We start from the raw sequence: 26,481 nt of genomic DNA, 5'->3' as shown, positions 1-26,481 counted from the left end.
TTGCAGAATTCCAGCATGTAGTCTAGTATTAACATTCCTGCCTCGGACAGCAATAGACTCACAGTGGCTGAATAACAATGAGTACAGTGCTGTGTACACTTGGTGTATTATATGGGGAAAGAAAATTAACCCTATATGATAGTAGCATATTTAAATTTCCAAGGTAATTAATGGCAACTTCATTGTAGGAATTACATCCCCCAGGCAGGCAGAGAGCATGATGCAGGAAATTGGCTCAAGTCAGTGCAGGTCTGGCAAATATTTAGCATAGTAGCTGATTTGCTGAAAACTTTTACAGTTCATAAAAGCTCAGTGGCACTTTTTATGAGCAGTGCAGGCCCCTGCTGAGGAAAGGGCTATTCCATGTAAATACTCCTTTATATTTATGCTTGTATGTACAGGGGGAGTATATATAATGAAACCTGAGCTTCATAACCTTCTCTCCAACTTTCCATGGAATAGGGAATTGCTGGACTCTAATGTGTTATTTCCAGAGTCGAAGAATCCCCCTCATGGCTTGATTTCCCTGGTAAAATGACACGGCTGCCAGAGGATTCAGCAAGTAAATGGAAACCAGAGAGATATGAGTTGGTACCAGAGCAAGGACTCCAGTTGCTATGCTATCTATACATAAATATTATATACTGTATAAAGAGCAGTCAGAGGCCTCACAAGCTGATTATGCTCTTCAACCCACAGCCTCACAGCTATATTTTTACCTGTTGTTAAGCCTAGATGTTAACCTTTCCCCCCCAATCCCCAGCAGTTATGAGATCTAGTCACAAAAATGCTGGGAGAGAGGAGTTGTGGAACAGTGGGTGGACAGCATTGCTGCCTTTACATGAGTACTGGAAAGGAAGGAATCTTAAAGGAATAGTTCAGTGTGAAAATAAAAACTGGGTAAATAGACAGGCTGTGCAAAATAAAAAATGTTTCTAATATAGTTATTTAGCCAAAAATGTAATATATAAAGGCTGGAGTGACTGGATGTGTAACATAATAGCCAGAATCCAACTTCCTACTTTTCAGCTCTATAACTCTGAGTTAGTCAGCGACTTGAAGGGGGGCCACATGGTACATTTCTGCTCAGTGAGTTTGCAATTGATACTCAGCATTCAGCTCAGATTCAAAAGCAACAGATATGACCCATGTGGCCCCCCCCTCAAGTCTCTGATTGGTTACTGCCTGGTATCCAGGGTAACCAGTCAGTTTAAACCAAGAGAGTTGAAAAGCAGGAAGTAGTGCTCTGAGTGACTTGTTATACATCAAATCACTCCAGCCTTTATACATTACATTTTTTGCTAACTAACTATATTAGAAACATGTTTTATTTTGCACAGCCTATCAGTTTACCCAGTTTTTATTTTTACACTGAACAATTCCTTTAAGTGAAAAGCGCCTTCTCTATAACACTGTTTTACAGCTATTGCCTGGACTAAAATAAATGAGACTGCAAACAAACAGCTTTTTAGCAAATGTTTGGTATTTAGTGTGTGGAGCTTAGAACTTCCAGCTTTAATTTCTCATTCACAGAAAGGTGAGCTGAGCAAATAGCACACATGAATAGTTCTGCTGACTTCATTCAGAAGCAGAGCATACACCTGCGACTCTCCCACTGAATCTATATGCGCAGCTCAGCCAGGGAAAGGTCATTGGGATGGACTCTCACATAAAGCACCCACAGCTTGAATCCATTTAGGGAAGTAAATATTGCAGGTCTCTAGAAACATATGAATCCATTTAGGGAAGTAAATATTGCAGGTCTCTAGAAACATATATCATTTAAAACAGCCCACATTCAAAACACTGTTCCATATAACTAATGCCTTTTCACAAAAATTATATTTTTTTAATATTATGTAGCACTGACAATGCTGGAGGGGGGGGGGCAGACAAAATGTTGGCTGAAATACTTTTCCCCCGTTTACGTGAATATGGCAATTGTGGAGCTTATACCTGTGCTGGATGCAGCCCAGTGCTCTGAAAAGAATTATATGCGAGTACGTATTGTATGATCCTAGATTGAAACACTGCTATTTTAGTACTAAAGTCCATCCTTCTGGCTTGTATGTGGTTCTGTGCTCACCCACAAACCTTAAATGAGATTTACACAGATTAGTCTTTGTTTTTATCTTAAATTTTTGTGGTGGTTCCCTGGATGCTCCTTCTCTGACATCCTATGTAGTATCAATCTTTTGTAGGTATGGGAAGCACTCACGACATGTTTCGGGCACACAGGCTCTTTTTCAAGTGTGTGAAAAAGGGCCTCTGTGCCCGAAACATATCATGTGGAAGCACAATAAAAGCTTAATTGCAGTTATCCTGCTGTTGTGAGTGCTTCCTATACCTACAAAAGATTCTCACACATATACCTAGGGCATGATGCTGGGTTACATAAGCCAATGACTGGACAGAGCTGCCTCTTTTACTCCCACTCCTCTACCCATTACAGTTAGAACCTACATTGCTTCCTGTCAGGTGATCACAGAGAGCATCACAAAATGGTGGCTGATGGTAAAAACTGTATAAGGGAAATATTAATGGATAACTAGAAGCTAATGTGATAAGATTGTTTTCCACTAATTAGGATTTAAATTATATGTTGATTGCGTTTTCTTTCAGAACACACAGCAATGCTTTTAAGGGCTAGTCCACACGGGGAGGTCTGTTTCTGAGCCTACCATATAAATAAATAAGGAGATGAATAAAACCTAAGCTCTGGCTTGGAAGAAGTAAATGTCAATCTATGGCTTTCCACCAACACAGACAATTTAGCAAACTGCCACTGGCTTGCTAAGACTGCTTGGATTTTCTAGTGTTTTGTACAACTAGAAGGCATCAGTTGTGCGCAGAGTTCCAGATTTCCAGTTTCAGAGGTAGCAGAAGACACTGACCTGCCGTGGAATCCTCCCATGATACCAAGCATGGCTCCGTAAATCTTCACTGTTCAGCTTTAACTCTTCCTCTAACTCCTTCTTCAGCTTGTCTGGGGTTCCTCCATCCATTATATAGCGATCCTTAGAAAACTGCAAGACAAATCAGTGAGACATAGCACTAGTGAAATTTGCGCGTGTATCACCAAGCTTTTGGCACAGCACCCTCAACAAGAACTTTCGTTTTGTCTTCTGTCACCTATTGTCACTTGCCGCTGGGATGTGGGTGTAGCATTTCATAAGCCTGCCTGCCTCTGTGATCAAAGGGCGTCACGCAGGTTGGAACCAAGAGAGGTTGCACCTGCAGTCACATGCAGCAATCTTACATCTCCAATCTGCCCTTTGCACCAACTTTATGAGTCATTACTTTAAGCCACTGTTTTAACTATTCAATGACCAGCTATTCTGCTGCTAGATCATCCAGGAGAGAACGTGTAAAAGGATTCTTATCAGCCTAAAACTATAGAACTATACTTAATATAAACTTCATCATACTGAAATAATATAAGATATATTGGATCTAACTGTCAATGATTATCTGACACCCAATTCCTGCATGAAGAGAGAATGAAGAGAAAGATGCTGAGAGAGGAATAGTGAAGATAAACTTGATTATTTCAGAAACAATGAAGAATATTTAATTGATTATATTTACAAAGTTTCTGATTTCAGTATGATGAAGCTTATATTAAATTTTTCGTGAGTTCCCCTTGAAGTTCAGCGTTAATTAAAATGAGCTGACATTTTGTGTTTAGTATATAATTATGTATATGGAGTAACACTCTACTGCAGAACAACCAAACGTGTCAGAGGGAAATTGAAGATTTGTGTTCAGTATTACCATTTAAAGTGGATCTGGATGTATTTTAGACAAGTATACAGCAGTGAAGGCTAGAAAAAGAGTATATACGGTACTCTTGCTCTCACAGAGGGAAAAACAACATTGGGCTTATGTAGTGATTAGGACTCTAGTTTAGTAACATATCAACAGTTAAAATATAATGGATTAGCAGTGTGTGAATAATGAAACAAACATCTAACTGGCTACGAAACCTGGGCAAAAATTGACCATGCTAGCACACAGGGAGAAGAATGAATAAATGTCATGGGTGTAGTAAAGATCAAAGCTAAACCTTTCAGTAGCCAGGGGCAAACCCATTCATGATGGGCACACCCCCTCGCATTCTGGGTGCACAGGTGCAATCTGAACACACAGCTGTGGATCTGAGGTGTCTGCTGTAAATCTGTAGATGTCTTTGCCACTTACAACACACTGGTGTATAGCAGGGAATGTACAGTAGGTTCACTATACATCTGATACATGCATACAAGAACCTTTCCTCCACCCCATTAAGGAAGCATGCTTGGTTTGGTAAACAATAAGGTGTGATGGCATATCAGGGTGCAATAGAAACTCACCTGGCTTTTAAAGATTTGTAACACCCTTTAAATATACATTTTCAGGGTCCCAAGAAAACTGCACCTGATGTTTCTTTCATAACTGTCTGAAGGAAGCAATATAAGTGCAACACACCCAGTCTATCTTGCTATGGAAGCTCGGCAGTTGCTAAAGAGACAACTCTCTGGTAAATGGACAGCAGGCCACTGTTTTACAGTAATTCAGCAAGTCTATTTAGCCATGCTAAAATGTAAATGAAAGCTTAGTGGCCTGCCCCCAGCACTTGACTACTGAATGAAGACAAGAATTCCCTAGTACCTTTACAAAATGAGAAGCACATAGGTAACTAAACTTCTTCATCATACAGAACATCCATTGTCACACCATACACCTATACACTAAGCAACCAGTCTGCCATTAGATAGGGATGTGGTTGTTATAGGTGGAGGCTGTGCACCAAATGAGGCCATCCAAGAGATTTTTTTCCTTATATTACAATTGAATGTTCTTTGTTCCAATTTGCTGCATTAACGTATAAGTAAACCTTTAAAGTAAGCGAATGTAAAAAATAAAAGAATATTAATTGCAAAAGTGCTTAGATTGCACTAAATTTTAAAGCTTTACTTTGCATTTAAAGTATATATTTCACAGCAGCATCTGTGGACTGTTAGCAACTATTGTATCAGTTAAAACAGCTGCCTTTCTGCAGGGTCACAGATGAGAAACACATCAACTATGGTAGCAAATTAGAACAGTTTACAGAGTCAGTGCCTCCGCAGAGGTGCTGTTGGAATACAGAGGTAAAAATACAACGGAAAACTTCCGTATTAGAGAAAAGAAAAACAGTACACCAGGAATATATACTTTTTAAAATTGCTTTCTATCAAAAATAAATAAATAAATAAACACTGAACTGAAAAAAGTGGACATTGAAGCACCCTTTCAGAATAACTGGGAGCACCCACTGTAAGCCGAACAAGGTATGAACATCTTTTCTTTCAAATTAAACAGTGACCTCTGGTGGCTAAAAAAATCATTTATAAAGCACTCTCCCAGTAGGCTTATTTGCTATGACCTCATGGTAAGTGGGAGCAGCTGAAGACGTATTTCTGATAGAGCTGCAGCTTTGTGTGTTGACTAAAGTCACTGGGGGTTATTTATAAACAATGGGCAAATTTGCTCCTGGGCTGTAACCCATGGCAACCAGACCATTGCTTTCAGTGCTCAACCTGCAGCTGGCTGAAAAAAGCTAATCACTGATTGGTCGCTATGGGCTACAGCCCAGGTGCAAATTTGCCCATTGTTTATAAAAGAGCCCCACTATTTTTTAGGGAAGAGCTTATTAGAGAATATGTGTAATGTTTGGTAAAACACAGTTAAAATGGTTTAATTCTATTTTATTGTATAGTATTGCATAGTCCACAAATAACAACCCTTTCATGCTTATTGATCCCAGTTGTTTTTCTAATAACACTCATTCAGTTACAAGAGTACAGGATCCCCAATCTGAAACCTATTGTGTGAAGAACTGCAGGACAGAAAGGTCATAGCAGTTTCAAGCTGGCCTGGAGGCTGGATTAGCAAAAATATTGCTGTGCAATATGATCATTTGACTGCAGGCAATAAACACACACAAAGCAGTGCAAAAACTTATTTCTACTCCCCTTTTTACACAGTTTTATAAATTCCCCTAAATAAAAAAAAAAATACAGAAACCTTATATTTATCAACTGAAAGCACTCTTAATAATGATAAAAGATCAGGTTAGTATTATACATTAACAGAAATCAGTTCTTCTTCTAAACTATTCCAAAAAATGTCGGAAATGTAGAAGATCTATGTGAATATATATACGAATGCACGATTTGTATTATTGTTGTTATTGTATGGAGTTCTTCTAGGCCCTGTAACTAAAAGAAATTATTTTCTTCTCTGAATGCCTACATTATGAGCAACATGATGGCACACAGGATCGGAGGCTTTGGGATAATATGTGTCATTCTCTTAGTGTAACCTAATTTTCCCCAAAGCCCACAGGATCACTTCTATAGTAGCTGAAAGGTCTCCAGCTTCCTGTTGGGCTGTAAATTGATGCCCAGCAGAGATTTGGGGCTGTCGAACCATGAGTGGATACCAGATGTCCCTGGAGGCTGGATGTCATTACTGGAACGTGTGATTTCTATTAAACCTGTGGATGGTTACTTTATGCAGCATATAATGTGATTAGCAGGATACATTTTCTCCCATAGCTAGTCCACAGATGAATCATTAAAGAGATCATATTCCTATCACTCAGCGTCTCATGACAAAGGGGATTTTTTGAGCCTATTCATTTCTAGAATATGTATTTTAGCCTTAGTTTACTGAAAGCCATGTTTAATTGTACCTGAGTGCAATTTAAACAGATTATTGGTAAAACAAAAAAAAAAAAAGAGAAGAGATTAAAAACAAAAGTAGAAGTCTTTCCCAACACCCGGCAGTCGTGCAGCAGTATGAAATCTTTAAATACTCTTTGACAATATAATTTGCGTTCTTTGCCCATATACAACACATACAGTCATATGAAAAAGTTTAGGAACCCCTCTCAGCCTGCAAAATTATTTACTCCACTTTGAACAACAGAAGATGACAGTGGTTATGTCTTTCATTTCCCAGGAACATCTGAGTACTGTGGTGTTTTCTGAACAAATTTTTTTAGTGAAGCAGTATCCATTTGTATGGCATTAAATCAAATGTTGAAAACTGGCTGTGCAAAAATGTAATTTTGCTAATTTGAATCAATATAACTGCTCAATACTGATTAATGGCAACACCAAATTGATTGGATTAGATCGTTAAGCCTTGAACTTCATAGGCAGGTGTGTCCAATCATGAGAAAAGGTATTTAAGGTGACCAATTGCAAGTTGCGCTTCTGTTTGACTCTACTCTGAAGAGTGACAGCATGGGATCCTCAAAACAACTTTTAAAAGATCTGAAAACAAAGATTGTTCAGTATCATGGTTTAAAGGAAGGCTACAAAAAGCTATCTCAGAGGTTTAAACTGTCAGTTTCAACTGTAAGGAATGTAATCAGGAAATGAAAGGCCACAGGCACAGTTGCTGTAAAACCCAGGTCTGGCAGGCCAAGAAAAATACAGGAGCGGCATATGCGGAGGATTGTGAGAATGGTTACAGACAACCCAAAGATCACCTCCAAAGACCTGCAAGAACATCTTGCTGCAGATGGTGTATCTGTACATCGTTTTACAATTCAGTGCAATTTGCACAAAGAACATCTGTATGGCAGGGTGATGAGAAAGAAGCCCTTTCTGCACTCACGCCACAAACAGAGTTGCTTGTTGTATGCAAAAGCTCATTTAGAGAAGCCACAGTCATTTTGGAAAAAAGTACTGTGGACTGATGAGACAAAAATGTAGTTATGCTATTTGGTCATTACAAAAAGTTATTTGAATGGCGGAAAAAAACCCACTGCATTCCAAGAAAAACCCCTGCTACCTATTGTCAAATTTGGTGGAGGTTCCATCATGCTGTGGGGCTGTGTGGCTAGTTCAGGGACTGGGGCCCTTGTTAAAGTCGAGGGTCGGATGAATTCAACCCAATATCAACAAATTCTTCAGGATAATGTTCAAGCTTCAGTCACAAAGTTGAAGTTGCACAGGGGTTGGATATTCCAACAAGACAATGACCCTAAACACACTTCGAAATCTACAAAGGCATTTACGCAGAGGGAGAAGTACAATATTCTGGAATGGCCGTCACAGTCCCCCCACTTGAATATCATGGAAAATCTATGGGTGATTTGAAGCAGGCTGTCCATGCTCGGCAGCCATCAAATTTAACTGAACTGGAGAGATCTTGTTTAGACAAATGGTCAAAAATACCGCCATCCAGGCTATAGAAGGCGTCTAGAGGCTGTTTCATCCGCAAAAGGAGGCTTGACTAAGTATTGATGTAATATCTCTGTTAGGGTACCCAAATTTATGTCTAGTTGTGTTATGATGCATATTGCATATTTTCTGTTAATCCAATAAACTTTATGTCACTGCTTAAATACTACTGTTTCCATAAGGCATGTTATATATTAAAAAGAAGTTGCTATTTGGCTCAGCCAATGATAAACAAAACTCCAAAGAATTAAGAGGGGTTCCCAAACTTTTTCATATGACAACTGCTTGCAATTTCTGGTCTTACAGACTTGGCAGATCAGCGATGTACTTCCCATGTATGTGACCAAAATGATGCCTGTTGATATCCTAACAGGAAATTTAAGATGGAGACTGAGCACACTATAGTTTTTTGGGGAGTTACACATGCCAGGTGGCCATGGTGGATGCCCTGACCGTTGGTGTGAATTAATGCGACTTTTCCATGCAAATGTCTTCCTTAGCTCTTATGACTTCATTAAATGATTTTCACCTTTTACGGAAATTTACAAGATTTTCTGAAAAAAATAAACCATTGTCTCTGCCTGTACATCAGTAAGACTTAATGATTCAGAGACTAGATCAGTATATTCCTTGGTTCTCTCATACAGAGGCAACCAAACTTTTGGTTTAGGATGATTATAAAAGGGAGTTATGCAGCAATTTATTGATACAGGGTTGCTTCATTAGTTAAATATAAATATTACATCTACATGAAATCACCTGTTTACTGTGCTTTATTTGTAGCTATACCAAAGAGGCACAATCGATGACTGGAAGTGCAATTTAATTAGCCATAGTCATTTAACATTTTTTCTGAACCTAACATCCTAAGCACATTTTCCAGCTTATACTGCAGAGATACTGAACTCTGACAAGGTTTCTGGAATGTGATAAATAGACTGGATAGTGAAGACCCCACAGCCAGAACAACATGGCTAATATCTGACTCACATAGGCCAGCACGTTAGCTGCAGTCATGATTCCTAATAGTTTTGTAACCAGATCTCTGCATTCTTTCTAGCCAGCTAATCATATTTAGATCATGCTGAAGAATATTCAGATATTAACCACAGATGACCTACCCTAAAGAAATACGTGCTTGTGACTTCTATACTTAAGTTACCCTGCAATTCTAGTGCAGCCAAATAATCAAGGCTTCTGTACAGCAGTGCTGATGTGTGGCCATGCCCCTGTCTCACTGCCCAAGTTATTTCAGCTCACACTCCTGTACTACTATAGTATGGGATAAGTACCCCAAGAATAGATCAGTTCTGTGCAGTTTTATGTAACAAGAATAAGCTGGACAGAAATATATTAAGTAGCTGGATGTTTATCCAATATATCACATGCTAGAAGGTAGAATTAATGTAAAAATATGATTTTATACCAAGCAGTCTGTTTAGCCTTTGGGCAAAGAGCCATATACGCCCCACAGTCCTCTAGCCCTGATTTCATATATCATTTTTTATATAGTTACAAATAAAAACTGTGGTTTAAGCTTTATCTTTCTTTGCCAGCATTGATATGTCAACTTGGTTACGGTATCCATGACTTTTTGATCACCTCTATTAAGATTAAACAGATTTTTTTTTCAGCTGTGGGTCATTTACCCTTTCAATTGAATGGGGCATTTCGAGTTGCTCTGTATGGGAGATTTCCACTCAGAAATGCAGTAGGGTGCATTTGTGAGCTGTAATTGTGGTTAGAACCTTCAGCATATTTCCATGTCACTCCAATAAGTAGGAGTGATCAAATGACAGATGTGGTCATTGTAACAAAAAGTCTTAGTAATTGATTTTTCACAGAATCAGTGAACACTTTTAAAGGCTTCTCTGTAATAAAAATTGTTAGAACTTTAGCCATAAAGCATAGTAGGACTTGTACTTTTGCTTTCCAAAGAAAAGGTATTGGGAACAAACACATGACTAACAATAAATACATTACTTTAGTGAAGCACACGCGTTGCTTTCCTTACAACATACAAATTGCATTGCTAGGCAGAATTAAACCGACAACCCCGCCATTAACATCTTCTCGGTCACCAGTCCACTGAGAAATGTAACACTGATCTAATATATTCTCAGAGGCACCAGTTTCAGCTTCTATATTATCCAAGTACCATACTTTATGTGACAGTGTAATGAGCCATTCTCCCTGTCCAACTCGCTAGCTGTGGAAGATCTGGCTTACTGTTATTCATTAGTGGGGTCTCCATCCAGTGCAAAACATATACTTTTCCAATTACTGTAGAATGAATGAATGAATGAATGAAAGTTCAGAAAATTGTCTCAAAAAAAAAAAAAATCAATTATGGGGAATATTTATCAAAATGCGAGATAAGAGATTGCCCAAAAAAAACTCACTTTCTAATTATTCCTATAGTATTTTAGAAGTGTATTTATCAATGAAGTTCACTCGTATCTCACATTTTGAAAAATCTGCCCCATGTGTTACCTTGTAAGACAGTTCACAAATACTGTATGACAACCACTGGTGACAGATCTTGGTCTCTCCCTACAGAGCCATGTTGATAATACTGTACTATGAAGCGGCAGTTCACTATTCATGATCCAGGCCTGCATTCTTACAAGGCAGACAACACAACTTTTCATCTTCATTTTTCCAGGCACTGAAAACTCGAAAGGTCAAGTGCAAATGGCATGGGAAACTGCATCAATGGTATGCTCATACAGATGAAGGGAACACATTATTTCCATCAAATATGCAACAGATTCTTTCCTTTGCCCTAAAATATATATTCTTTGTAGGGTGGGCTGCACGGGGTGTGAACCACCTGGGGCACTTCAGATTGAAACCCGGCCCTGGTATTAAAGTATCTTGGTTGGTCACAGCACACTAGGCACAGTCCTCTTGGTCACTGTTGAAAACACTGATTCTGTTTTATCAAATGATGTGACAATGATCTGAGTTTTAAGTAACATCGTTACACAGTGCTTTTGTCACTGGTAGATCTCTGACCTGATCCTATAGTAGATGCATGTTCTATACAGGAAGTTGAGCTTGATAAAAGGCCATTTGAGGCCTGAAACGTTGCTGTGATGCCCAGAAGGCTGCAATAAAGGCATTTTTATCTTACAAAGATTGAGTGGTGCTGTTCAATTACAATTTCTTCAATATTGACCGGTGATAAGTGGCCACTGGGGAACCTGCACTACAACTTAAAAAGAAAAAGGTGTAAGAAGTCGTGCTGACTGCTCCTTTTACACTATACTGGAAGTTGCCCTGTCCGCGTAGCTTACACACCACTGGCAAAAAAAAAAAAGCAAGGGGGGGGAGCACTACCCTTTTAAAAGAAAAACCAAAGTGGAAACCAAACTGTGTGTCTGTAGGCAGGTATATAAGAAGACATATGTCAAGTATATTTAATATTAAAATATCACACATGCTTTGCAATGCATTTTTCCTATTTCTTTACATTATATTTATTTTCATGACTTATAGATCTGACTCAACATAACCTAAACAGTTTAGCTGGTTGGAGATTAGAACCCTTCTGTAACAATGGGCTGGGTGGCGATTTGTACAAAAAAAAGAATGTTTATCTGTGATATTGACATGTTCTTTATCATTGATATGAAGATGTCCGTTTCACTTTAATAAAACAAATATTTTTAATATAAGATGTAAGGCTAGAGTCCCTCTGTTTTGCAGTCAATCATACGCTATTATTTTTGGCGGAGGAAACCTGCCAGTATTTTGACATTTGACACAGATAATTTTTCATTTGGAATGAAGTAGTATTTATAGTATAAAGCATAACTGAGCACAGAGTCAAGAACAAATTGCAGAATATAGATGCATGTTGATGAGACAAACTCCTGAGGCATTTTAAGCTGCCTGACAAGAGTGCTTTACTCTCTTTATTTTAGATCGCGGTAGGCTTCATCAGTATAAAACCTCTGCGGAATGAGACCATAAAAAAAAAAAAAAATCAAACAGAACACCAAGGATTGAATATTTTGTATATCTTGTGGTTAGCTAATAAGTCACTCCCTTTACTTCTTAATTAGAACAAAGGACAACTGTGGTAAAAATGAAAAAGAATAACATCTTTTCTCGTCATGAACCCATGACAATAAACAATGCAAATGCAAATGGAATTGGCATTACCCCGAGGGTGGTAAATGTCATTCACACTGCAACTTTTCAACACAATTCAAGAGACTTAAAGGAGAACTAAACCCCCCCAATAATAAAAATCCCTACCGACTACCCTACATAGTCCCCGCCAGAAGAGCTGGAAGATTGCCCATAAGCTCCCCTGAGCTTACTCTGCACCTATAAGTGAGTAATGAATTAGGGGCACTTTCAGGGGTAATCAGGGGGGACTATAAAGACTTGTAGAGTAATGGGTAGGGGTTTTAATTATGGGTGGGTTTAGTTTTCCTTTAAAGGTCAATTTCGTAGAGGTCTCAGATTTGGCCATAGGATGTTAAAGCTGGGTGTACACAGAACAATTGATTCACTTTCAATGGCAACCAGCTGATCTTTATCAGTCTAGCGAAGAAGAGCAATATTTTCAAAGCTATGGTCATGTGCACCAAACAGTCACCAGTTCACTGTGTATTCCTGCCAGTTTTATTACACGAGTCAGCTCAATCCAGATCTGCTCAGTTATGCACTGGCATCTGCTTAAAATAATATTTTGCATCAATGCTTTGTGCAATCACGGGCAAACCCGGATATCCGGAAAAAACATTAATGCTACAATGCAAGGCGTACTGTTTCTGCTACCCTGCCTCTAAATAATGTTGATACATCTTATTTACATTTTAATACCTCTGATTAAATACACATTTTATTCACTAATGCATTATAAAATCGGGAAGCTATTTAAAAGCATTTATATTAGGGATGCACCGAATCCAGGATTCAGTTAGTGATTCTGCCTTTTTCAGCAGGATTCGGATCAGACCGAATCCTTCTGCCCGGCCGAAACTAATCCAAAGCCTAATTTGCATATGCAAATTAGGGGCAGGGAGGGAAATCACGTGACTTTTTGTAACAAAACAAGGAAGTAATAAATGTTTCCCTTCCCACCCCTAATTTGCATATGCAAATTAGGATTCGGTTCGGTATTCGCCCGAATCTTTCCCAAAGGATTCGGGGGTTCAGCCGAATCCAAAATAGTGGATTTGGTGCATCCCTAATTTATATACATTGCACAGTCAGAAAGGCATTAAAACTCCTCTTGATTCACTCCTTCAAATTGAGTTCAACAAACAAAAGTCATAATACTAAACAGGAGCATACAAATATGTTGTGAGCACAGAAAACTTTGTACCAGGCAAGACCATTAACCAGTACAGAAAATTCACAAAGAGAAACCTAGAAATAGCATGTACAGTTCCATTAAAAAAAAAATCTTTTTTTTTACCAAACAGCACATAACTTCTTTTCTTCCCAGGCCCCATATGCTCATAAATACCGTGTCACTCTCTCTAGAGATGGGATGGATTAGGCCAAATGGAAAGTTGCCATGGGAAACTCAGCTATTTTAGGGACTGAACTGAAAAAAAAAGTTGAATGGAGAACTAGAAACTTCATATAAACAGCCACCATTGTTACTTAAATTCAGACTTAAAAAACATAGAGGCCTGTTTACTAAAACTTGACTTTTTCTCAATATATTAAAAAAAATTTGACCAAACTCCCAAACCTGAATCCCCTTAATTTATCAATATTTGTTTGATAAAAAATTGATGCAAGAAAAAGTCGCAACAAAATTGTGCAACACTTTGAATCATGCAAACTTTCCTGTTTGAGACTCGAATGGTACAACTTTTTCAAGTTGTCCCTGCAACAACTCGAATTTGTTGCAATACTGAATGAAAACCAGCACAAACAGCCTGAAACTATCAAGAATCCTGAATGGTAAATAAAGTATTCCAATTGTTAAAGGGACCATTGGCCATTGATTTCTACATGATATCAACAGGTTTTAGCTAGAGTATTTCCGGATTAAGATTTTTAGCAGTTTTAAAACATAAGTGGTGAATTATCTATGTTTGAATTTGAATTTTTGCCACAATTCAAAATTTTTTGCACAAAAACCTCACAAATTTAGGCACAAAAAACGAAAAACTGGAATGTAAAACTTCAGCATCTAAAAACGTGCGAGTTCATGTAGAAATCAATGGGAGTAAATTTTTCTGTTCACCCAAGTGCAAGGATATGCAAATCAATAAAAAAGGGAAAAAATGTGTATTACTAGCAGGAATCACAAAAAACATATTCCAGTTTCAAACTAGACAATTTCCACAAGACACAGGTACAATTTTCGTACATCTAAACAGATTTGCAATGAAATTGTAAGATTACATGTCCCCCCCTTAATTGATTTATTCTATCAAACAATCTCTGATGAATAAAGGGTTGGTGACCCTATATGGCACATGCATTCAACCCATAAACGTGTAAGCCAATACTTATGACGGTGCAATGTGACTATAAATATATGCGCCCATACCCTAATATTATTATACTTTATTTTTATAGCACCAATATTTCCCATATCGCTTAGAGTGATTATATATCATTCACTCCTATCCCTGCCCTAATGGCACTTACTGTGATTGGATGGGCAATAGTTCCTCAGTACGTGTATGGGCAGCTTCACCCATAACCATTTTAGTGTGCCCTAAGTTCATTTAATTTATTTCTAACACAATTAACATCATAAACGTGTTATCGCTATTAATGGAATGATCTTAAGCTACTCTATATGGCTTTACAGTATTCTTTCAACCTGGCGGCAAGCTGACAGACGAGAATACCAGCTGGCAGAATGAAAACAAAAAAATGGATTGTGTCTCTTGGTATTAAAAAAAGAAAAAAAACCCTCTGGTCTGTTGACCAAGCACTTAGTACAGGAATGCATTTGGACCCCAAAACAGCTTCAAGCGGGATGCCAAAGAAAGCGACCCTGTTTGGTTCACTTCCTACCTCCCATCAAGAGTGTGCACAGGCCTCTGGAGACACAAGCCTCATACCAAATGAATAACACTACAGCAGTCAAGTCTTTCTGTTAATGATGACTTCACTCTCCGCTCAGACTACTACTGCTGTTCATGGTGTTTCTGCAGTCAGAGCTGAATTGCAGAATGCCTTGCTGTATGGATACATGACTGCTGATGCCCCTTTATGTCTGCTACTGGATGTACATTATATAGACACTGTATTCTGTATGTGACAAGACAATAGCATAGATGTTTTGGAAGACCCCCCTGAGGCTGATGCCATACCACAAGTGTCCACCTATATGCTACCCGAATGGTAAAATATGAATGACTTCAAACCAGACAGCACAATCTCAACTCTGAACTGAGATAGGACATCCCCCAGGGCAGACCCAGAAAGTCACTAGGGTCAGGATCATGATCATAGCACCACATATCAGTTTTTAATATCTATTTCTAAACACCACTAAGCTGTTGCTGGGATCTAAGCCAAGGACTTTGGATTCATAATGTGCACATTGTTACTTGGTGCAGGTTTGCAAAGGCAAAGAAACATGGTTTGCTGCTGGTTGACTTCGACTGGCAGTCCTGCAGCTGTTCAAGTAAGGTTGTTGTGCTCAGCAGCTGGATATTTTACCACTTTTGAACTCATTTAAAGATGAAATTGAACCCTGGGAATTCTAGAGCCTCTTTTTTTTTTACATACATTGCTCTGTAAAGAGAGAGGAAGTCAAGAAAGTCAAGTTAATTGCAAATAGAACTTTATATAACTGGTTGATTCACAAGAATTCCAGCATAATTCCAGCCTTACATCAGTGACAGAGGGGAGGGCAGACCAGCAGAAGAAAGCGACTACAAACTAGGAGTAGACAGAAGGGTTGTCAGCACCGGGCATCCCTATTGTTGTGCCCTAGGTGTGGTGTTAATACAAATGGCCTGTAGAAGTCACTGTGATCATACTTATATTATGCATACTTTCTGGTAGCTTAAAAGTGAAAGCTTAATGTTGTGTGATGCCTGCACGACTCTGCTAATAAAGCACTGTTATACTCTACTCATCCTCGGCTAACCCTAAACATAACACTAGGTAGGTGCCTTTTCTGCACCTACGCCATGTGTGCATGTTCCCACAGGCTTCATGTCGGCGAAGAGACCCGAAAACCATACAAAGCAACAGAAGATGGTGACCGAGAGCTCCACTGCACTTCTCAGCATTTAAGGGTAAGATTTTTTTTTTTAAGGTTTTTTTTTTTTCACTAATGCACATTGTGGGGAGGGGAGTCAACGTCAGGAAATTTAGGGAGCTTTTGGTAGGGGGGGGTTAGTTCTCCTTTAAGATGGCCATGCACACAAAGATCTGCTTGTTTGGCGAGGTAAATCAGAGATGGAAAAATATTTAGATATAATAGTAGATGGAAAAATATTTAGATATAATAGTAGATGGAAAAATATTTAGATATAATAGTAGATGGAAAAACTAAAGATGACAATAGAAGGGTGGATCCTTGTAGGTATCCAACAGATCAGTCCATGGGCCCAAAGGATGGATACCGTACTAAGGACCACCAGGGCCGGATTTACATAGCAGGTGCACCTAGGCCCGCTGCCATTCATCGCCCCCCATCCTCTCCCTTTCCTTTGTGTACATGTGCAAATTTTCAGGATCGGGTCTGAAGTACTGGGGATTGGTGCACATGAAATTTTAAAAACTATTGTGATTGAATCCCCAGTGCTTCCGAACCAGTGCGGGTGTGGTTGGGCAGCACGCTACCCCCCTAAAATTCTGCCGCCCTAGGCCCGGGACTTTGTGGCCTTTCCACAAATCTGGGTCTGGGGACCATACGTCATATGGCCAGTGTTCTGCTCTTCCAATTGTTTGGCCAGATAGCCTGAACATCCAGAACAGGGGGAATTGAAGAGGAGCTGCAGCATTGGATAATGTAATGTCAACCAGTTTAAAGTGCCTTGGCAGATTTTCCAACATGCCTGATTCCAGAAACAGAACAAATCAATATCCACAGTACACAGATATCAATCAGGATCAGTGGGCCTTTATACACTTACACATACAAAATGGTACATGTATGTATGTATGTATGTATGTATGTATGTATGTATGTATATATTTTATAATTAATGGTTAGACTACACCTTGAGTATGGGATCCAGTTTTTGACACAGTTTCAAAACTGTTTTTATATAGATCAGAGATGACAACAGGATTAAAGAAATGGAAGATTTAATTTAGATACTGTATTATCAACATGTCCAAATAAGAATAAGACCAATACAGCTGTGTGTACCAAAAGATTGTGTACTCAAAGACTGTAGCATGACAAGGACAGTTAAGAAAAAATGCAGAGAGAGGCTAAGAATTCATTATCAACCAAAGACACCATGATAAAATACAGAATCCAGACTGTGGCTGTAGAGCAATGAGCAACTCTCATTCCTGTCTGAAATCCTCTGGATCTAAAATTTTAAATACTAAAGCACAAATCCCTGTAATAAAATTGTGACTAGACTTTTCATTCACAAAATGTAATTCTTCAGAAACAAAACACACAAACAAGCCCATCCAGGTCATTTGTCCATTATAGTGCTGCTTTCACCATAGTCTGATCAAGTGTTTCTCAGACTTCTTTGTCATAGCACACATTTGGAGGATGACTTGTTTAAAAATTATGACTTCATAAACTCACCCCACTTTAAAGAGATACTGACACCAGAAATGAAACCGTTAACATTTGTCATAGCATTGTCTTTGCATGCTATTTATAATTTTGCCATAAAAGTTTTTTTCTGACTGAGATAGAGAGGAAAAAGAGAGTCTGTGATTCTGACACTAAGGATCCTATGTAACTGTGCACACACAGTAACCGGCGTAGAAGATTCGTAATTCCTGATTTCCTGCTCCAAATACTGGTCCACAAGAGAAAAGACGCTGCGTGCTTTGGTTTTAAAAAGGCGTTTTTAAAGAGAAAATTTGAAAGTGCAATATATTTATTAAAGCCGTTTTAAAAATGCTTTCTGCACATGCCACTAGTATTGTTTGTCCACAAGGAGGGATCTGGGAGGAAAAAAGTCCAACTTTGATGTGCAAGCTTTTATTGTGAACGTCTGTGAGTATAATCAAGCACTAAAACAGGAACACAAAGGGGGGAATTCACAAAAGTGTCGGGAACGAAAAAATGTCTTTAAAATGTCGTAGAAAGTGTCGTAGCAACAGCCGACAAATTCACAGAGCATTTCTCCGCCAATTTTCCGACATGTGCGACACTTTTGAATTAGTGTCGTTAAAAGTGGGCGTGGTTTTTTCGGCGCCACTTTTCCCGCCATTTTTATGAATTACTCGTTAACTCATTTTTTTTACCGACAATTTTTCAGACACTATGGGGGGAATTCACAAAAGTGTTGGGAACGAAAAAATGTCTTTAAAATGTCGTAGAAAGTGTCGTAGCAACAGCCGACAAATTCACAGAGCATTTCTCCGCCAATTTCCCGACATGTACGACACTTTTGAATTAGTGTCGTTAAAAGTGGGCGTGGCTTTTTCGGCGCCACTTTTCCCGACATTGTTATGAATTACTCGTAAACTCCTTTTTTTTTACAGACAATTTTTCAGACACTTTAGGCTCTCCAAAATGAAAATGTCAGTCAAATTGTCTTTTAAAAAGTCGTGGTAAATGTCGTTTGTACGATGAAAAGATATACGACATTTTAGAAAATTGTCAGACTTACGAGACATTCAGAGATGGTAACATCTGCCTTTGTGAATTTGCCGTTCATACGACATTTTAAAAATTTGTCGACCGCCACTTCTGGGTTACTTTTTTTACCGACACTTTTGTGAATTCCCCCCAAAGTGTGGGTATCCCCCTACTTGCTAATGTTTTTAAAGTCTTTAAAGCCTCTATCTCATATCTAGCACAAGCGCACTTTAGATTTGATGGTGATTGAAGTTTGAAGTTTGTATCACTTACACCAAACTTGTATTTAACAATGAGCTACTCACTGATAGTGTGTGGATGCAATCACTCTGAGGTGTAATTATACCTAAGAACGCTAAACTATAAGCTTCTTCTTGGGTTTTTTTCTCCATATCCTCGTTTGAGGTACGATCGGCGACTTTCTTCTGGAACTTCTGGTTTGAGAGGACCTTCGCTGTTGCTGAACTGGAGAAAACATTTGGTTTGAAACTTTTAATTGTATTTTTGTATTTACCATAAAAGTATCTGCCTGATGCTTTTATATTACCTATCTCATCCCCCCATGATGGGGCTGCCAGGCTGCTGTGAGGTTGGCAAAACAGTCAGGTTTAGTAACTTTAAGTAACAGCAGGATCAGACTGATCCGTACCCTGTGCCACCTCCTCTCTTCCTGCCCGTTCACGACAAAAACTAAGCGTGCACACTCAAGGCGGTGGGGGGGGGGGGGCTGGGGTAGCATCCCCCGGCTGCCCAGTCTGACCCTGAGTAATAATTACAAAATCAGATGAAAAACAAATTAACATGACCTATAGTAACTTTTAATGTACATTAATATTTTTGAAAAGTAGATTTCTAGTGTCAGTATCACTAAGTAAAAAGATGCACCTGCAGCTCCTCACAACTAGAACTCCATCCAGAATACTTAGGAAAGGGCCGTTTGGAACCAATATATAATTACAGCAATATGTGATTACAGTAATAATGCATACAGATCAGACACTAGGTATAGGCAACCATGGAAAAACCTCTTGGAGAACTACAGCCTTAAGCATCTCTATTGGCCCATGACTACCAGCCACTACAGGTCCTACACAGTATTCAATTATAGATCTACAAATACTGTATACAGACATTAGTGCTAGAATTGCATGATATATTAGGCACCCAGAATGACATACTTGTGTATGGCCGTTTTAAACATTTAATGCCTGGTAGAAAATGTGCGAGCTGGAGTCCAGCAAAAGCAGGTGGGTCCGTGGCTACAGTTCCAGAGAGTAAAAGCAAACAAGACACTTAATACCACAGATACATGCGTCACACTGCGTCCCACATACATACACCTAACAGAACACTCACCTTGACCATAATAACGGACTTCCGATGATAGAAACAGCACAGGGCTGATGTAAAAGTCTCAAAGAAATTGCAGAAACAATCCTTAGACATTTTCAAGGGTTTAGAGGGTGGGTGATTAAGCTCTTAAAGGATTACAGCATAAAATCTTTGGCTGTTCCCACGATAATGGCTTCATTCACTGCAAAGTCCCAACTTGCGCTGTGATCCTACATTGTGCATGTGATCCTACCAGCTCCCTTGCACTGTGACATTTGGCTGGAGCAGTTTGCTCAGATGAGGCTGTGACTGTGAACTCAGTGTATTCTGGCATGCAGTCATACAGCCTCCATGTATAGAGTGCTGCAAGTCCCATGTGACCCCTCTAGTTCTCCAATGAAATTCTAACCATAAGAGAAGCCCTCACTAGCTGGTCTCCCTAAGGGGTTTATTTCAGTGTACAAAACATTAGGCATTTCTCTGCTTCTCACATACCTCATGCACCATGCTCCTGTCAGCTCTCTGTCACCAGTAATATTATGTACAGCCAGCCTAACTAGGGGTAAATGCCAAACCCTACCTACTGTTAACCTTGACACACACAATGCCACATGTTCCAATGTGTGAAATGTATTTGTAGAATTTGGAAGCAGGCTGAGAATTGATTCCTCTGAATGGCAGAATTCTGCTTATGTTGCACTGAGATAAAGAGGGGATATCTTGCAATGTTTACTTTTAATTAGAAATCCTGTGTTAGTGGATGGTAACTAAAAGCCCTGGGCACCGCAGCAGGGGCCTGCTACCAGCTTGCAAATAAGCAGTGTTTAACCAGCAGGCCATTTCCTTAATAGCGCCAAAAGGTGTAGCAGTCAGTCATTCATTCAGAGACGGGAACTGCTATTTGCACTACATGAGACAAGGTGAGAATGGCAGCAGTTATCCACAAGTTATGGGGGTAAAAAGCCATTCCTGGTAATTGTAAGAGCCAAGTTTCAGGGTATTAAACTGGAAATTCCGCTTCTGTAGCTCATAGAGTGCTGGGGAGCAGCAAAAGGGACGCTGAACAAGCAAGCGATTTACATGTAATATTGCATTCCTTTTTGCATGTCTGAATTAAATACTGTTTACTGACTCACAGAGACATTTATTAAAGAGAGGCTCAACATATTCCACATTGTTGATGTATTATAATTGGGTGTATACATTGCAAATAGAGATCACATACATAAACAAAACTGATGTAAAAGTTAAACGAGGGCCCTAATCATAATACATTTATGGAATTTCTTTAAGAAAGAATTAGCAAGTCCTGTATATAATATAACGTATCACGTTCTAGCGCTAAAGAGTGCTAAGGCCGACTTTTCTCAGCATGTAACCCATAGAAATCCACATATTGCCAGGTTCAGTGGCATCCCATGAAACGTGTCATGCTGTGGTAAATAAGACTGTAAACACCTCTTGGGCAGAAACTGAAGTACATCGACATTCTTTTTAAAGAGCTGTGTAAAATGGTTGTCCTATTAAAACAAAGTATATAATCATGTTTGGATTTTCCTAGGATGATGTTACAACTAAATGAAAGCTAAATTATCTCGTGCATGAAAGCAAACATGCCCCTGTGCTATTTTTATTTCAAGGGAAGGTTGTTTTTACTGCTTAAAGCGGGTAATATTAAAGGCATAATCACAATTATCCATGGCAGTTATTTAGTTACAAATGATGCGTCTTGTGATTGTGTTTTCATGTTGTCATTTCTCAGGGCAATATTAGCCAGAGAAACGTTTAACTAACAACAGCATTTGTTCAGGCTGCCTGCTGCCAATATGATACATGGAAATTCTCCCCCACCCAAGAATTCCTTGCTAGTGAGTAACTGAAAAAATAGATGTGGCTATTTCTTGTGGTCTGCTGCAGGTATAATACTTCAATCTATTACTAAGTTATAACATTTAAATAATATCCACATTGTGGTAATGGGCACAATAACTGTTGCTCATGAGGTGATATACAACAAGTTTAGGGCTAAACTATATAAAAATGAGGTAAACCCAATGGCAGGCATGGGGTAATAAAAATGCCTTAAAGGGACACATCCTGGCCATAGACCATAAGCTTAACAGCCCTATTGCAAGTGTTTGCTACTTAATTAATTTTTTTAGCATTACAGGAAACAATATTTTAGAAGTGTAAATCTGTCAACATTTCCCATGATTTATACCCGAAGGTAATCTGCAACATTTCCCACTGCAGTTGTTAGAAATTCTCCTGAGAAAAGCTGTGGTAAAAGTATCCTAAATACAATAACGGTCTAAATGGACAAACATTGCTAAAAAGGTATAGAACAAACAAGTATGTCATCGTGACTTTTGATCAGAAGATAAGCATTGAAGAGACTAATGCGTGGGAGGGGGCCCATGACCATATTACTAAAGGATAAAGCGATAATTCAATACAATATTCTCCCATTAAAGCTTCATTTTGGTTAAATTTATGGTAAATTGTTTCTGCCCTTTGATAAACTTGCTCCATCATCTCATAAATGTTACTAGGGTCAGATGGATGAATTCTTGGGGCTTTTCAACCCAATGGGAAAGCTACCTGGGTTATTTGTGGAATATGGGGTCTCTTCCAGAAAAAAACACTAGTTAATGTGAAAACAGGAAGGCTACTTTTTTTGCATTAGCATTTCGAAATGTAAATCCCCATAATTTTGGTTTACTAATGGCTATTGGCTGTGTGAGTTTAATTGGTGCTAAGTACTCTTCATTTCCAGTCCCAATTGTTCCTTGGCATGGTTCCAAATTATTTTACTTCTACTGAATTGGCACATGTGCATTACTACTCCCAGCGCCTATGGCAACAGAGAAATCAGAAATTAATATTGTGTAGTAAATTCAATAATTTAGACGATGAACTATGGGGTAAGGGAGATCTGCTTGACAGAATACTACAGGCAAATTATCCAACTACTGGTTTGTAAGTAGAGTGGTTGAGGTTTTGTAAGTAGAGTGGTTGAGGTTTTGGATTGAACATTAAGGGGGAGATTTATCAAAATGTGAGTTCAGATTTTGATAAATAAAAACTCACCTACGTTCTATTCATTCCTATAGGTTTTTTTGGAAGCATATTTACCAAATGGTGAGTTCGAATTTTCACCCATTGATAAAAATCCTTCTAAAATCCCATAGGAATGAATAGAACATAGGTGAGTATTTTTTAAAGTCTAAACTGAAGTGAAAAATTCAAAATTTAAAGGGAAATACACTATGAAATATCTTCCCTGACACTTGGGGGCAGATTTATCAATTGTCGAATTTCGAGGGTTAAAAAACCCTTGAATTCGACCCTCGAAGTAAAATCCTTCGAATTCGAAGGATTTTAGCGAAAATACTTAGATTCTAACGATTTTAATCGATCGATCGAAAGATTTTTATTCGACCAAAAAAAGCTTAGAAAAGTGCTGGGGAAGGTCCCCATAGGCTAACATTGCACCTTGGTAGGTTTAAAGTGGCGAAGTATGAAGTCAAAGTATTTCTTAAAGAGACAGTACTTCGATTATCGAATGGTCGAACGATTTTTACTTCGAATCGTTTGAATCATTCGATTCAATCGAATTCAGTCGAATTTGACCAATTCGATGGTCGAAGTACCCAAAAAAAATACTTTAAAATTCGAATTCTTTTTCATTTGAATTCTTCGCTAGAGCTTAGTAAATCTGCCCCTTGGTGTTGCATATAAATAATTTAATTTACTACACTTTATTAGTTTCTGCCATATGTGTATTTTGTGGGGTTTCTAATGCAGCTGAGAGACTGTGAGAGAATTGGCAAGAGAAAATAAGCCTGACTAACTTTCCTAAATAATATTTGTTGTTTTAGTGCACATGCATCCCTCCCAACATTTAAAAAAAAAAAAAAATGAAAAAGGATGAAAAATCTGCTGCACAAATTTCTGACTATGCCCATTTTATGGCCACACCCCCTAATTACCAAGTCCATTTACAACATTTGGCAGGTTATGAAAGTTTGATCACATTTCTGGGAGTTTTAAGCCATGTTTTAGGTGTTACAAAAATTTTGCTTCTGAAAGTGAAATTGCTCTTTAAGCTGTGAGTCTCAGTTCTCCCAAGAGACTTGCTTATCTTATTAGTTACAATTGGATCTTTGCTTATCTTAAATTGTGCAGCTGCTCAGTGCTCTGCCAAAAAAAAAACAGACTCATATTTTAATTGTTTCAGAAACTTTTTATCTGTTTCTGGCGCCAGTGCAGGACTTCAAAGAGAAACTTGGGACATTTCAGTAAGAAACCCAGGACTGCAGGCTGAGCTGTCAAGATCGGGACTGTCCCACAGAAAATGGGACAGTTGGGAGGTATGAGATTGTAGAAACATTTTGAATAGTAAATTAGTTTTTCACAAAAAATAATATACATTTATAAATGTATAAATGTCACAAAAATGCACAAATTAATACCAAAAAAACTAGTCATGTTAAATATTTCCCATTTTATACTTTGTAGCACATTAAACTACCAAACTGGTTGTTCAGGGTTAATGAAGAGCACCTCACAAGTGATGTGTGCTGCCTTATAGCCCATTCACACAGAGAAACAGAACAATGAAATAGACAATGAAATACAGCAAATCAATCCCCCCCAACTATGTTGTGAGGAAGGGAGCATACTGTGTTATGGTGGCCATACATGGAGAGATCCGCTCGTTTGGCGATGTCGCCAAACGAGCGGATCTCCCTCCGATATGCCCACCTTGAGGTGGGCAATATCGGGCTGATCCGATCGTGGGCCCTAGGGCCCAACGATCGAATCCTAACGATGCCTAACGGGCGGTTGGATCGCGGGACCGCATCAACGAACAGATGCGGCCGCGATCCGACAGGATTTTTAGTCCCTTCCTTTCTTTCGGCCAGATCTCGATCGGGGAAGCCCGTCGGGGGGGCCCCATACACGGGCCAATAAGCTGCCGACTCGGTCTGTCGGCAGCTTTTATCGGCCCGTGTATGGCCACCTTAAGTCATCTGTCCTGGATCTGCTAAAGATAGAATCATTTGGTAAACACCCAGCTTCAGCTCACACAGGGTAATTTAATCCAATCCTAAAAGTATGAAAATGATAAAATATTGCACATAAGATCTGTAGAACAAGACACACTTCATAAAGATTGATGCCCAAGGCCCAAAAAAATCTCTTTTTATCCACAGATCCACAAATAAATCTTTTATGAGACAATGCTTCTTCATACAGTGACAGTGCAACCATTCAGATATCAGGGAGGTGCCATCTGGAGGAAATAACTCAATGAAAATGAATGAGCCTAAATTCTCAGCATGTGCGGCCGAGATCACGGATATAGATACATACAAGTGAACAATTCCACCAAATGGGGAGTCTCTTAAAGAAGTGATCCACCTTTAATTTAGCTTTTAGTATGTTATGGCTAATTCTAAGCAACTTTTCAGTTGGCCTTCAGTTTTTATTTTTTATAGTTTTTGAATAATTTATTTTTCTGACTCTTTCTAGCTTTGGGGTCTAAAAAAGAAATACTTTGTAAGGTTACAAATGTATTATTATTGCTACTTTTTATTACTCATCTTTCTAGTCTGGCTCTCTTCTAATTATATTCCAGTCTCTATGAATTAGTGTGTGTGTGTGGGTAATTTGGAATAAAACTGCTGGAGACTCCTGAATAAAAAGCCAAATGTTAAAAAAGCAACATATAATTAAAAATGAAAACCAGTTGCAAATTGTCTCAGAATATCATTATCTACATCATACTTAAATTTAATTCAAAGTGCAATAAACACAATAACATACCTCCTAACATTTTAGAAATAGAAAAAGGGATAAAAAGATTTGGTGAGTGGAGCGCAGGAAAATTCTTTGACCAAGACAATTTTTATGGGCACACCCCCTAATTACCGTGTTTATTTTACAAAATTCGGCAGGTTATGAAAGTTTGAACACATTTCTGTGGTTTATGCGTTATTACAGTTTAGCTGAAAGTCATAGGTTCCCCAAAAGACTTGCTTATCTTAAATTGTTACAATTGCTTCTTTGTTTATCTTAAATTGTTACAAATGTATCTAAGTGCACCTGCCATTCTGGGCTCTTTGCCAAAAGCCAATTAAGTTTTAGAAACTTTGCATCTTTTTCTGGCTGTTCAGTGAAGGAGATCAAAGAGAA

General features: G+C 38.6%; 1 protein-coding gene across 4 annotated transcripts in view; it reads right to left on the bottom strand.

Moving 5' to 3' along the window:
• Positions 1-26,481, bottom strand: part of bcar3.S (BCAR3, NSP family adaptor protein S homeolog) — a 77,013-nt gene that overhangs the window by 13,848 nt on the left and 36,684 nt on the right. For 3 of the 4 annotated variants that reach the window (XM_018260998.2, XM_018261001.2, XM_041561521.1), the window contains one exon: positions 2,895-3,026. In XM_018260998.2, the coding sequence (XP_018116487.1) occupies positions 2,895-3,026 (132 nt within the window). Of the gene's footprint in view, positions 1-2,894; positions 3,027-20,304; positions 20,762-26,481 lie in introns of those variants that run through there. The other variant, XM_041561522.1, reaches the window with a different exon arrangement.

The sequence above is a fragment of the Xenopus laevis genome, chromosome 4S (genome assembly GCF_017654675.1).
Source record: "Xenopus laevis strain J_2021 chromosome 4S, Xenopus_laevis_v10.1, whole genome shotgun sequence".
In the NCBI taxonomy this organism is placed as follows: domain Eukaryota; kingdom Metazoa; phylum Chordata; class Amphibia; order Anura; family Pipidae; genus Xenopus; species Xenopus laevis.
Note: the sequence above shows the minus strand (reverse complement) of the source record. Positions and strands in the feature narration are given on the sequence as shown.